The sequence below is a fragment of the Sus scrofa genome, chromosome 14 (genome assembly GCF_054392235.1).
Source record: "Sus scrofa isolate SSC_HxYL_T2T_F1_AM1 chromosome 14, Sscrofa_HxYL_maternal_Yorkshire_Landrace_v2.0, whole genome shotgun sequence".
Lineage (NCBI taxonomy): Eukaryota > Metazoa > Chordata > Mammalia > Artiodactyla > Suidae > Sus > Sus scrofa.
Window position 1 is genome coordinate 140,989,257 of NC_139396.1, and position 15,013 is coordinate 141,004,269.

Here is a 15,013-nt window from a genome sequence, read left to right on the forward strand (position 1 = left end):
CAACCGATTGGCCATCCAAGTACACGGCTTTTCTCTATGGAATCTTCCATCAGGAAGATACGCTGGTGAGAGAAACCTAAGCTACTCAGCATCTCAGGTCTGGAGGCAGCTAGGTGTCTTTAAAATTCACATTCAAAACGGCAATCTCTTCTATTTTCTTTTTTCTTTCTTTCTTTTTTTTTTTAATGCTTGGAGGTTGAGAGACTGTGTGGTTCCACGGAGAACAGAGATGTTCTCATTTTTAAAAAGACATTTACTAATGACTCAGGAACACTCTGGAAAGAGTCAGTTAAAAGTTCCACATAAACATTTTTTCAGAGTTCAGTCTTGCCTTATGTGCCTCAGAATAATTTGCATTAATTTTATTAAAAGGATAACACAGTTCTTGAATCTATCCAAGACCTTCTGAATTGAAACCTCAGGAATAAATCCCAGGAATATGTCTTTCTCTTTTTGTCCAGGCCTCCTGGGTATATTGAAATACACCAAATTCAAGAATTAAAATATCAGTAGTTAGAGAATTGTGATAATGTATGAGGAAATAATTGGGGTCACTATGGCAACAAAAGTTATAAGGAATACGAAGTCATTGGCCCATCTGTTTAGGTGTGTGGAGATAGCCTTGTCTGTAAAAATGTAAATAAAAAACAAAACGAAAAACATAAAAATACACAAGGAAAAAGAACTTTCATGATTAAGTATTAAAATGAATTATGTCGATGATAAATCCTATAGGGTATCAGGAATCAGTGAACTATCATAGAAAGTAATGGTTTGGGAAGGAGGTGAAATAGGGTGAAGCAGATTTTAAAATGTGATAAGGATTTAGATTGGATAGATGAAAGAAAAAAGAGACATTATAGTGGCAGGAATAGATGTGAAGTGGTAATAATCGTAAGGTTTAGGTTAATGGAGAGTTGAGAGGATGTATTGAAGATAAAGGGTATAGACATTTGTATAAGTGCTTCCAAAAGTCATAATGACAACGTCTGAGATCCAACAATTTCAAAACTGCACTGTGGTGTTTTCAAGAAAAGGTGGTGTCTTCATCCAGCGCAGAGAACATGTCTTTCTATAATAGTGAACTCTGATCACGCATTTGACCAATGGAGTCCCTTGTCCCCACCCATAATGCTGGTCTGGAAATATGTGGACCCAGCCTCACGTTGGGCAAAAGGAGATGGTAAACACATCCAAGGCACTAGAAGCATTTGTGACAGCAATGTGACCCTATTCAAAGAGCAACAGGATGTGATAAAAGGAAAAATAAGTTGAAAGCCAGAGATTTACCTGTCTTTGCTCGTCTCCTTAGCTGTGTCTCAAAGGACCACTCCTCCACTCTGAAAACCCAAGCAGTACCTCTCTGGTAATCCACGTGTGCAGCAGGATCAATCTACAAAGCATAGATTTATAAAATATTGTTGCTGAAATGGGAACTGGCAGCCTCATTCATTTTAAATAAGACTAAAACATAGATTCACATTCTTTTTCAAGGTTTCGGATTGCATTTAATATCTCCTATGCTAAATTTCAGATCGCTTGAAAAACCTACAGAAGATTAAACTCATATTCTTTTTTTTTTCATACTCTTGTAACATTAGAAAAATAAAGTTTTCCCCTTTCTTTTTTTCTTTTTTTTTTTTCCCCATCCTTTAACCAGGTCCGTGCCATTTGTCTACACTGCTCTAACTCTGCTGGGTGGCCAGACAACGTCTAAGGCATGACATGGAGATGATTCAGCTGCTAAGAAATTTGGTTGACATCTTACTCAAATACTTCATTGGCAAGGAAGATGCTGTGTGAGTGAAGCCTCCAGTGGGCATAAAAGACCTGCACGTTGTAGAAAGGCCAGAAGTCTCCATAATCCAAGGAAGTATTATCAGCCTTATTTCATGGGTTGGCCTAGGAATGACAATGTGATTCCTATTCGACATCACAGTTTAAAACAGAATATTCATGTACCTGCTGAGTTCTATTACTATTATTTTTTAAATTATTATCATTTTAGCCATGCCACTCAGATTTCCCCTTCTTTGTAAAAATTCCCTCACTTCCCTTTGAAAAATTATAGCTCCTATAATAAGCGATATGCTTTGGGAAGAGCTGATCCCACTTGCAGTTCCACAGCCTCTTCCTTACACGCAAAATTGGACTGGATGTACAGTTAGTTATGGAACCAACGTAGAACTGATAAAAACTAATATTAGGATGTGTTTGGGATGACCAAGAGAGGGACATATTTGTTTGTTTCTCCTGGAATTTCTCTAGCCATCTTTCATCACAAAGTAACAGTCTGAGAATGGAGTCAATGCAAAGAAGAAAGTTGAGCTCTCCTACAGGGAGAAAATAAATTGATCACATGTGCCTCTTGATTCATGCTATCCATGAAGGTAACTGTTATCTTTGATTTTTTTGTGTATGTGTATGTTTATGAAAAAAAAAAGAGATTTTATTTCAAGCCATTAAGGTAGGACTGGGAGGAAACTGTTAAATGTCAGTGGTATGCTGGCAAATGTGTCTAGCTGGCTCTGCTGGGAGGGAGAGGAAGTTGCACGGAGGTGGAAAGAAAGCTATTATGTTTGCCAGTCTTTGTAGTGTAAATGTTTTACCATGCCAATTTTAAGCTACCAGCCTGATGTGACTGAACATGGACCTGGAAAGAGATATGTACAATTGGCTCGTGCAGGCTCATAAGAATTGGCTCTAAAACATGACACTTTTTTTTTTTTTTTTCAATCTGTAAAATGTTACTATGACAGCATGATGCCTGGAACACGTCCTCCTTAGTTTGTCAGTAGAGGATGAAGAATAATATCCCCATTAAAATTGTAGTAGGAGCAGATTTAGAATACTTGAAATAGTTCATAAAACTCTTATTAATGGAAGGTAATATGTGTTAGATGCATAAGTATAGGGGTCAGACACACAAGATATGTATGGCATTTAGGTTTCTTTGTTGCTGTAGGAACTTGGGAAAGCCAATTAAGTTCTCCGAGTCTCATTTTGCACATCTATAAAGTTGGGCTGTGCTAATACCTAATACATGGGTTGACAAGAGAATTGAAGATGATATTCTATATGAAAGAGCTTAGCATAGTACCTCAAACATTGTAAATGCTTAATAAATGATAAGTATTGTAACTCTTGATAAGCAATCCACTACTTTTTCTCTCCTCTTCTTCTAGGGGGTCCTATTACATATATATAGTGAGTCACTGGTAATGACCTCACAGGTGTTTGAGGCTTTGTTCATCTACTTTTTTCTTTTTCTTTTTTTTTTTTTTTTTTTTTTTTTGTCCTTTTAGGGCCACACCTGCGGCATATGGAATTTACCAGGCTAGGGGTTGAACCTGAGCTGTAGCTGCTGGCCTACACCACAGCCACAGCAATGCAGGATCCGAGCCTCGTCTGTAACCTACACCACAGCTCACAGCAATGCCTGATCATTAACTCACTGAGTGAGGCCAGGATTTGGACCCGTGTCCTCATAGATACCAGTCGGGTGCATTACCGCTGAGCCATGAGATAAACTCCTGTTCATCTATATTTTACTCTTTTCAGATTGAGTAATTTCTATTGATCTGTTTTCATTATCAATGACCATGTTTTCTTTTGCTGCTGCAGCTGGGTCTTAAGACCATAGGAACATTTTCTAATTCATATATTTTACTTTGAGATCATAGAATGTCCATTTCTTTCTTTTACGAGTAATTAATTTGTCTTGTTGATGTTCACCTTGAGATCTCTTCTGCTAATTTAACACCTGTGTCATAGTGACACTTTTTCTATTGATTGCTTTTTCTCTCAGTCTTAGCTAAAATCTGTTTCTTCACATTCCTAAAAAGTTTTGGCTGTGCATTGGACATTTTAAATGCTACGCTGTAGACTCTGTTTTCTGCTATTTTCCTCTAAAGTGTTCATTTTTCCTCTAGTAACAATTAAATTATTAGTTAAGCACAGTGAAACTGCACATCGCTTATACTTTGTAAGGTTTTGTTTGTTTGTTTTTGGCCGCACCAAAAATATGTGTAAGTTCCTGGGTTCCAGGGATTGATACCACAGTTGTAACCAGAGCTACAGCAGTGACAATGACAGGTTCCTAACCCACTGAGCCACGAGGCAACTCCTGCAGCATTCTCCCTTCCCCCCCCCCCCCCCCCGCTTTGGATTTGCCCTTAGTTTTAAGGTGAATTCTTAGTCCTCAGACCTAGTCTATATTCCTAAGGCTTATTCCTTCTGGAATTTCAATGGAAATGCCCATGTTTTGACCACACCTATCTAATTTGGTAGGATTCAAACTCCAAACTGTGTTTATTTTCCCCTGTTGTGGTGAGAAGCTGAAATTCTTACTCAGCATTTTCAGTTTTGCAGTGATTGCTTTCTGTTGGGTTTTTGGTTTACCCTATCCATACATGTGAAATTCAGGAGGCAGCTATGGATTGGAGAATAGTTCATATGCAATTCTTGGGGCTGCCCCAACTGTGGTTCTTTCTTTTTCCCCAGTTACTCTCTCAATTTCCAGCCACTATGGCAGCGGCAGACTCTGTCCTCTACCACGTCACACTGACAAGCCCGAGGTTTTCTGCATGAGTTGTGTACCATAGTAATGTGGAATTCCCCCAAGGGTAAAAATCTATAAAACATAGATCTCATTCCTTTCATTCAAAACTCAATTAGCCTAATGTTTCTGCCTGCTTTTTGTCATTCTCTAATACTTGAAAATCATATTTTTATGATTTTTTTCCAGAGTGTTAAATTTTTATTTAAGGGAGGTTAATATAATATAGGGTGGTCTGGCATTACTGAAACTGGAATCAACTCATTCCCTTTTAATTTCTACCATTATTAGGAAATTTCTGTTTCTTATCTACTTTCTATTTCTTGTACTAAAGAAAAAATATGCTTTAAAAAATATCTCTTACATTTCTGGTGATTTAGTGTAGGTGAGGCCATAGCTTATGCTTATTTTTTTGCATGCATAAAGCTTTCTAAATATAGTTATTAAATGGCTCTCTGGTAAACATTGCCTCTAATTGCACTAAAGTATTTTTTGGATAGAGTTGTGTTTATAGAAGCATCAGTTTTTCCTAACACTGGAAAAAGAAATTTGTATATTTTTATTATATCTAGGGTTCTTTTAACCAGCTCCTAAAGAATGGGTTCTTAAGGATTTTGGCGGGAATAATGATCTCACTTGTAGTATATTGAGGATGCAGTAATAGCTGACATTTCAATGCATTCATGAGTTATTCCTCAGAATCAGTGACAGTGGGACCTGCATATAGATGGGATAAACTGAAAAGCAAGACAGAAGCCAGTTTGGCTCCCAGAGAACAGGTGGCATCTTTAGTAGTGTCAACTAGGTCTCCTTTAATGCAGATTAGATTTTTGGCTCATACTCTTCCATCAGTTTAAGTCACCCTCAGTAAACCTGGGCTCTGCCCCAGCTGCCTCCGAAATCCACCAAATGTAAACAGGTTCAGGTTTCTTAAAAAAAAAAAAAGAAGAGAAGAAACAAAGAAAGTATGAAAGGAAGGAAGAAAGAAAATAGCCACTAAGAAAAAGAACGGAAGAAACTCTTCAAAACACATCTTACTGACTTATAAGAAGCTTCTAGGATGAGGAACTATAATTTCTTCCACATCTATTATTACATAAAAGAATGCATCAAGCCTGCACTGAGTAAAAGTTCAGTTATTCAGACTAGAAAGGAAGTTCTTATCTAGCTGTAACCTTAATTAAGATTGATTTGAAATCCAGCTAAGTATTTTCTTTGACATGAGATGTCACAGAGAAAGGTCCAGAGGTACAAAGAGAATTTGGGGGGATACAGAAAACTTTTCCATTAGCAGAGGGACATAATAATAACTTTATCTCCCTATGTTTTGTTTAGAATCTATATGTACTCTGGTTCTAAATATGGACTGAACTGTGTCACCTAGTAACTTTCAAATGGAAGAGTCGCATGTGCTAACTGTGATTTGAGTTCTCATCCCTTGATTCTCGAGAACCCCCAGAGTCAGATGTCACCGTAGATACTTTGTGTTTTCTAAGTAAAGGAAATTGAGATATTCTGGAGACAGCAGGAAATGAGTATATAATCACAAATGCCTATACAATGTATAGGATCATTGGGCATCCTGGTTTTATATATATATATATATATATATATATATATATATATATATATATATATATATATTTAACTTTATGTTTGTTTTGAGATGCAGCTAATTTAGCTACAGGAGAACTAAAGTATGTGAATGTGGGCATATGACTTTCAAATCCATCAGTTACATGTATATACACTGCACATAACGCTTCCTTTTCATCAATTCATTCCTATTTAATAAACAATAAATGCAAGCACAATAAGTAACTTTGATTAGAAGAGATAGCTGGGTTATGTGGTAAGAAATGTAAGTAGTGCAGACAGTTTCCCAAATAAATATTTTTATCCTAATAGTCTTTCACTAGGGCCAGATTTTGACATCAACATTTAATTTTTTAAGTCATAGCTCCTTTGAAGGAGCCTATTTTATTTTATTTTTTTACTTAAAAAATTTATCATAGTTGATTTACAATGTTGTGCCAATTTCTTCTGTACAGGAAAGATATATATATATATGTGTGTGTATATATACACACATATATATATATACACACACACAGATATATGTATCCTGTCTCTTGGGATAGTCCATGATGGAATAAAAGAAAGGGAGTGTATGTGTGTGTTTTCTTTTATTATCTTGCATCACGGTAAATTCCAAGAGACTGTATATAGTTCCCTGTGCTGTACAGTAGGCTCTCATAGCCTATCCATTCTACATGTAACAGTTTGCATCTACTAACTTCAGTCGTGGTTAGACTGTGTCTAACTACTTTGAGACAGTGGTGGTAGTGGGGGATTTGAAATAAGGAGATGCTCAATTTTATTTTTGATGTTTATTTTGAATTATCTGTAGGCACCTAGATAAAGTTTCCAGGCAGCTATATTGGTCTGGATTAGGCAGACAGATTTGGGTTAGAGAATTATGTGTGGAAGAGTCTGCCTATACAATAGAGCAGAAGATATGGATATTGATATAATTGGCCAAGAGGAGGTTTAAAAGGAAGATGAGTTGCTTGCATCAAGCCTGTGAGGCAGATATTATTGCATTTTGAATAGAAGAAAATTAGTCCCATGGAGTTTGTTTAATTTTTACATGATCAGTAAGTTGTGAAGCCAAAAATAGAGCCAACTTCTTCCTCTATCAAGCCAAAAATATATTTATTAAGCCATGATTGTTTTCTTGCCCATGACTATATATTGTGCCTGCCATGTGCTCAGCATGTGTAAGGCACTATGGTGGTAATAAAACAAGAATAAGTCAGGAGAAGTTGATCTGCCAGCAGTTACAGTGGGACTGTTCTTTTTATGGGTTTAGAATCAGTCTCTTTATCTCCTTTCCCACTACTCCCCTCTTTTAGGGTTTTGATGGTACTATTTAGAAATCATTAGCACTTCTCAATATTTTCTTGCCCAGAGTTAGTCACCTCCTTCCAAGTGGTGGTCTGCACATCCCTGTCAGAATTATCTTTAGAAGATGCCAAATGTTTTACTTTTGTGAAAGTAAAAAAGTCGAAATTCTCAGCCCAACATTCAAGGTTCCTTTAGTCTGGTCTAACCATGCTTTCCAGTTTTATTTTACTCTTGGCCCTAGGGTGATATTTTTCTCCTGTCACTACTCTTCTGTTTTAGTTATTGCTATGTAATAATATACCCCAAACGCAGAGGCAAGAGCAACAAGACTTTGCTACTATTGTCTCTCTTGACTCTTATGGGAGGGGTTGTCTGGACTAAGCTAGGCATTCTTTGCTTGAGTTTCTTATGCAGTTGAGGACAGGCAGCAGCTGGGGCTAAACTGTCTTGAAGCCTTCCTTATTCACAAGTTTGGTACATGAACTGGGAACCCAGACACCTGGGGAACAAATCAGCTGGATCTCAGGCATCTCCATCTTTCTCTAGTAGTTTATCTGTGTGGTCTCCACAGCATGGCAGCATCAGTGTAGTCAGATTTCCTACATGGCAGTTTAGGGTTTCAAAAGACGGATAGGGGCTGAGGCCTTTTACCACCTTTTATCATCTAGCCTTGGAGGAAATCATGAGGCATCGTTTTGCCATGTTCTATTTGTTATAAGCAGGTCACTAAGGCCAGGATATGTTCCGGGGTGTGGAATTAAATTCCAACTCCTAACGGGAGACATGTAAAAGTGTTATACCACCAAACAAACAGTTTGTGCTCTCAAGCATTCTGCCTCATTAGAGATATTATTTCCCAGGACTACCTCATTTTTCCCTCTCATTTAAGTTCTATTTATTTTAATACTGGTTTACTGCCACTTCCTCTGGGAAATTTCCACTTATCAGAGCAGCCACTGGTGATATCAAAACTACTTTCTTCAATTCTTTATGCAGCAGGCAGTACGTGGTATCATCTTGCATGTGCATGTCATATCTCTTTTAACTAGAAAGATTCAGTGAGGCCTTCGATGACAAGAGCATCTTTGAATGGCTAGTTCAATGATTCTGGATATCAGAGGGTCATTTGCAATATCAATAATAGACACAAAAATCACTCCATAATTGATTTAAAAAAATACACAGACATTTCTTAACTCCCTGGCTGAGTGTGTCTATAGTAGAGGAATAAATTTGGGGACCAGGAAGCCTCAGGTTTAATTTAGAAACCTTTGACAGAGAAGACCCCATCCATTCCAAGTCTCAACTCTGTACAATCATAACATTCAAAGAAGATCTCTCAGGTGGCAACTTGGAGAAAGGTGAACTGATTATCCCAAATTGCAGTGTAATTTTTGCTATGATATCCTTTTGAATCCAGCAAATCTTGGAGAGTGGTACAGAGTTCAGACTCTTCAACCATTTTTTCCCCATGGTAGCTGGATAGCAGTAGCTTAGAAAAGCTTCTAATCTTGGCAAATACTCATTAAAATACAAGGTCTCCCAGAGCCCCTGGAGGAAAACTTTATCAGTAAGCCAATTAGTTTAGGTTCAACACTTGACTCTCTCTGTTCAGAACTTTAAAACTGCTACCTTATTTTATTTTCTTAACCTGCAATTAATTATGGCCCGTTGAGAATTCCCAGACCACAGGAAGCATTTATCTGCAACACTAGGTCACTTGGAAGAAAGATTAAATCTGTGAAGAGCGGATGCTGAGTGATTAAAGAATCTTGGACAAAACATCCTAACACTTGAAACAGCTCCCCGATTTGGGGGATAATCTAAGACATCCTGTCATCTGTCCATAGAGAACACTTCCATCATGACTATGATCCAGTGCAAAGCAGCAGGTGCTCCAGAACCAAGGGCCACCACCAAGGCTGGATTCTGGGTGATGGGGAGGTTGATTCTGAAAAGAGTACAGCCCTCTTCCACCAACAAACAGCTAAATAAAGACAGATACAGTCATTCTTAGAATTATGACAGAACAGGCTAATCTTTGCTAAGTGGTGACTTTTATTCAAATTTGATTTCTGAATCTTGGCTTCTTAGAATCTAAAGCGTTTTAGAGTACTTTTCCTTATTCACTTACACACAGACCAGGCTATTGGCATTCCTTATTTCAATGCCCACCATGAGGTATGTGTTGTTATTCAATATTTAAGGGGAGAAATGTGAGGTTTGGAGAAGTTAAGTTTATTTTTCTTTTTTGTCTTTTTAGGGCTGCACCTATGACTTATGGAGGTTCCCAGGCTAGGGGTCTAGTCAGAGCTATAGCTGCCGGCCTATAGCACAGCCACAGCAATGCCAGATCCGAGCTGCATCTGTGACCTAACGCTGGATCCTTAACCCACTGAGCGAGGCCAGCGATTGAACCCACAACCTCTTGGTTCCTAGTCGGATTCATTTCTGCTGTGCCACGATGGGAACTCTGAGTTCACTTTTTTAAGGTCATAGATTATCAGTGATAGAGATCTGATTTGAACTTAGGATTTACTGTTTCTCATTGTTTCTTCCATTGATATTTGGTTCTGCCTATTTCTTTCAACTGCTTTATCATCCAGAGAATTCAGTGTTCCTTCCTCAGAAACATGTAGTCTTGATTATTTGCACTAATTATTGGGAGTTTTGCCACCATTCCCTTTTGTAATTCCGGGGAGATGAGTTAAAAAGAAAAAAAAAATAAGGAAGTACCACCAACAAAACTGTTCCACCACATACCTGCCCAATCAAACTATACCCCCCGTCTTCCTTCTCACTGCCAAGAAATTTGTCTTCTTCCATGTTAACATAGTGGTGCACCTGTGCATCCTGTTCAAGCCTCCATTCTTTTCCCCTCTAACCCCGACCAAACACTTCTCTCAAGGAAGTCACTTCTGGCTCCTTGAATTCAGTCTAGAACAGGAGTTCCTCATCCTTTGGCACTTTTTGCTTAGGACGCAAGGTTTGCACTTGAGACACAGTTGGATCTAAGATCTTAAATCATGCCAACAAAACCTGTCTTTTTTGCCCTTTTGAATGCACCAGTGTTAGACTCATTCTGGAGAAAGATTCTTCATACTTTAGATTCTGGCCCACCATCTCTGAAGGAAAAGATCACCCCCTTTGAAACTGCTTTAACAACAACAACAAAATCAGTGACAATTTTCCCTGGCCCGGGACCTGAGTTACATGCTTATCCCTAGAACAAGGAAGTATTTACCCTGAATGAACAGAGAATGGAAATGATACGATTTCTCAGGAGGGGAGTTCCCACTGTGATGGTGGGTTAGGAATCCTATTGTAATGGCTCAGATCACCGTGGAGGCCTGGCACTGTGGGTTAAAGAGTCTAGTGTTGCTGTAGAGACCTTCTGGCCTAGGGTTGCAGCTGTGGCTTAGATTCAGTCCCTGGCCTAGGAACTTACTTATGCCTTGGGTGTGGCCATTAAAGAAAAAAAAAAAAGCATACTGGAAGGAAATGCAAACCCAGAGGAAAGGGCAAGTTAAACAATTACAGGGAGATAAATGGATTGAAGACAGAATGACCTTGAAGTAATTGGACAACCCTACTCACAACACACAAAATAACACACACACACACACACAGGAAAAGATGGAGAAATATCAGCCCTGATATAATTAATATTCAACAAAAGAGAGGCCACCTTTTTCTAGTAGAGGTGTTCACTCAGTAATTAACAAAAGGTCTCTGCTGAAATGACAGATTTGAGACTCATATCTTAGTTTCTCTAGGGAGATGCTGGACAGTACTAGTCAGGAACCGGCTTTTGCTCAACAACTATATTGACACGGATTTTTAGCCAGAGTGCTATGGACATTATCTCATTTAATCAGCACAACATTTTGGACTCTCATCATTTCCTCTTCATAGATGAAGAAATAGTCTTTGAAATGTTAAGTAATCCGCTTGAGTGTCTCCCATATGGTAAATGATTGAGAGAGGATTTGATCCTAGCTTTATATGTGTAATAGTCCTTGTTTATTCCACTGTGTCCTGGGGTACATCTTTCCTGCCTGCTGCTTGGTTGGTGGACACAGTTCCAGCTTTCTAGGTGCCACACTGGAAGATCCTCTTTTCTCTAATTCCTTATAGATAAACCTTTCTGACTCTAAAAATGGATGCAGAAAATGAATCCCTTTTCTGCCAAATAAGGTTTCTTTCTCTGATGTTCAATGACTATGTAGAGAAGCAGCCATGCTAATAATAGGCTGAAATCACACAGTATTTATTAGAAAGCCTAGTTGTTGCCTTTCCCAAGAGGACTGATATGGAGGTGTGCACATGCAATTGGCTCTGATGCAGAATTCTGGCTTTATTATCAAGATGTGCTGGTAATGATTTGAAGGCTGTTTACATGGTCTGTTGCCTACTTTTGTGAACTATTGACCATCTGTGTGTGTTGCCTAGGCAATGGATTGGGAATGAGGAGAATAAGATTTATCTGCACTGGTCATAAGCACAAAAGAGACTTTTTCAAGCAAAGGTTTGATAAAAATAAATCGACCTGAAACAGATTCTCTAGACACAAATTACTTAGGGGAAGGAAAAGTGGCTGACGGAAGGTTTTGCTAATACTGTAATTTTTATGAATTTGTTGCCCTTTAAAACAAAACATAAATAATTGACAGATGAGAAATGATATACACAATTAATTATAAACACAAATGAGTTCACAAAATATTTGCCTTCAGTGAAGTGGATTTGATACTATTTGACAATAAATATACACAAATACAGCACTCCACAGCAACCAGAATTCTTTTTTAACTTGTCCCTTTAATTTTTTTCATTGAAATATATCATTGTTGAAACTAAGGAGGGGCTTGCAAATGTGTTAATGTTTATGTTTCTCTCTTTCTTTTTTTTGTATTTTTAGGGCCACACCCATGGCATATGGAGGTTCCCAGGCTAGGGGTCTAACTGAAGCTGTAGCCTCTGGCCTATACCACAGCCACAGCGACAGCAGATCCAGTCTGCATCTGCAACCTACACCACAGCTCACGGCAACGCCGGATCCTTAACCCACTGAGCGAGGCCAGGGATTGAACCCGTGTCCTCATGGGTGCTAGTCGGCTCGTTAACTTCTGAGCCACGATGGGAAATCCCATGTTTATATTTCTAGTGAGCCCTTTTCCAAACACCAATATCTTAATCATAGAGCAAAATATACTTGGATCTCTCCTTACTCGGGGTTATAATTGTTCGTGTCTTGAGCAGTTGCAAGCTGTTTTAAAGATGCATATTTAAGAGTAATTACAGCTATCCCATAGGGTTGCTGTAGAAGTAAAAGAGACAAGGAGGGATCCAAATCAAGTTAGCAGTAAGGCTGCTGGGTTAAGTGCATATTATGGAGTCTCTACCCGATTATCCTGCATCCATGCATTAGCCTTAATTCCCTATACTCTGGGTCCATTTAGCACAGGGGTTTAGAGTACAGGACTCAGGCTCTGGCCTGATTCCTAATTCCACCACTCCCTCAGATTCCTGGTCTGAAAGGATAACAGTATCTACTTCAAATGGTAGTTAGTGGAAAGGGAGGGAGAGAGAGGGAGGGTGTGTTGAGCCCAGCTGCAATATGTTGTGATAATCATATCTCCAATGATTTAATGCCAGTATGGAAACAACAGCACTCCCCCAGTGTCCAGGCTCCTTTTGACAAATGCAGTAGTGTATACTGAATGGCACGCATGCAGGTACTCTCTTCTATTCTTGGAGAGCCAATAATATCAATCCCTGCTTTCTTTCCAAAGTAAATCTAGACAAAAACCTCAGGATCCTCTTCAACATGTATTCTAGACAGCATTATCAATCCATCCCAGTACCTTAGATATAACCAATGTTACAGTCCTATGCTGAAATAATTCTGAATTGCAGCTCAGATAGAGAGCTAAGCTGGAAGAAGGCATGGGGGCTGGCTAAGGTGGTCAGGGAGAGGACAGCGGTTGACTGATAGCCCCTGTAGCTTCTGCTCAACTCATTCCCATGTCATTCTTCATTAACCTAGGGTGGTGATTTACAAGACCTTAAAACTTAGCGGTTTTGGAAATTTATCAACACAAAAGCTAACATAAAAAATGTTTAAGATTCATATAGAAGCTTTCATAAGAATGATAGTAGAATTTATCTGGGTAACTTGGGGTGTGGAGGCGTGAAAATGCAGAGACTGTCATCTGTCAGTTACCCTCAATGAGTGGGGAAATACTGTGAAATTTATTCTTCCATTTATGGGAAGGTTGCTTAACCATCAATGCAGAAAATTATTGGATTAATGCTGGGTTTGCTTTTAAGTGAATGGGATTGGTGTAAGGTCCTTTATTTGAACAGGATGTGATGAGAAACTCTCTCACTCTGACTCCCCAAGAAAATTCTGAGCCTTAAGTAAGCAAGACATGTTTTCTGACGGGAAACTGAAATGTGGAAAGAATGATGGAAAAGTCTGAATTGCTCTATTCTGGCTGGCAGAGGAAAACAACAGTCTACTGAATTTCTCCCCTCTGACTTGGTCCAGCTAAGCATTTCTTCTCTTCCATATGTCTACCTCCCATCACTTCACTTGAACAAAGCCAATGTGTGAGCAGAACAGCCCCTAAATGCTCTTGTAAAGTGGGAAGCTTCAATCCAATCCCTTTAGGCAACTCTTGCTTATTTACATTTTGTAATATCTACCAACTCATACCATTTTCCTTGTCTATGAAATGACCTTGACCCCCTGGAGCAGCTGATTAAACAACCCAGTGGTCCTGGATACAAGTTGAGTAAATAGTGCCTTCTCTCTTACAGGTGTTTTGAATACAGACTTGCAGATAATTTGGACAGAGTGAGTTGTTGCTTATGTGTGGGATTACAATATGTACATTTTATTTTTATTTTTTTTGCTTTAATTTAGGGCTGCACCTGTGGCATCTGGAAGTTCTCATGTTAGGGGTTGAATTGCAGCTGCATCTGCATGCCTATACCACAGCCACAGCAATGCCAGATCCTCAACCCACTGAGCGAGGCCAGGGAAAGAACCCGTGTCCTCAAGGATACTAGTCAGGTTTGTTACTGCTGAGCTACAATGGGAACTCCTTAATATGTACACATTAGAGTGGACGGAAGCTATATTTTACCACCATACGGCTTCTGTAGCAGAGAAAGGGTTCTGTAAAGAGGAGACTCAGAGAAGAAAAGAGAGAGAAATAGTAATGATGAATATAGAGAAGGTAAGTAGCCATGTCCTGATTTCTTAGAAGTTAATCCTCTGGGGTCTGGAAACTTCTAGATATCTGGCTGCATATTTAGGAAGACAGGTCAGAGTGAATTTGACAGATAGAAATGCTTTTTGTTAATTATTTGATAGATTCATTTTTTTATGCTTGCTTTGTCTTTTTTACAGGCTAATCATGTCAGTAATTGTCAGCTTTGGATGCTCACCAATTTACCCCCTTTTTTCCCCACCATCTCCAACCTTTAGACAATAATTCCATTCCCAATGACAGATATTCCTCAGGCTTCAAGTAACAT

At 38.8% G+C, this 15,013-nt stretch overlaps 1 protein-coding gene across 2 annotated transcripts in view; it reads right to left on the reverse strand.

The window, feature by feature from the left end:
- LOC106506120 (uncharacterized) overlaps window positions 1-15,013 on the reverse strand; it is a 396,310-nt gene that overhangs the window by 49,239 nt on the left and 332,058 nt on the right. For both annotated transcript variants that reach the window (XR_014825797.1, XM_084993374.1), the window contains exon 5: window positions 1,291-1,393. Coding sequence is in view for 1 of the 2 variants with exons in the window: in XM_084993374.1 (XP_084849500.1) it covers window positions 1,291-1,393 (103 nt within the window). In the remaining variant the exon portion in view is untranslated. The remainder of the gene's footprint in view (window positions 1-1,290; window positions 1,394-15,013) is intronic.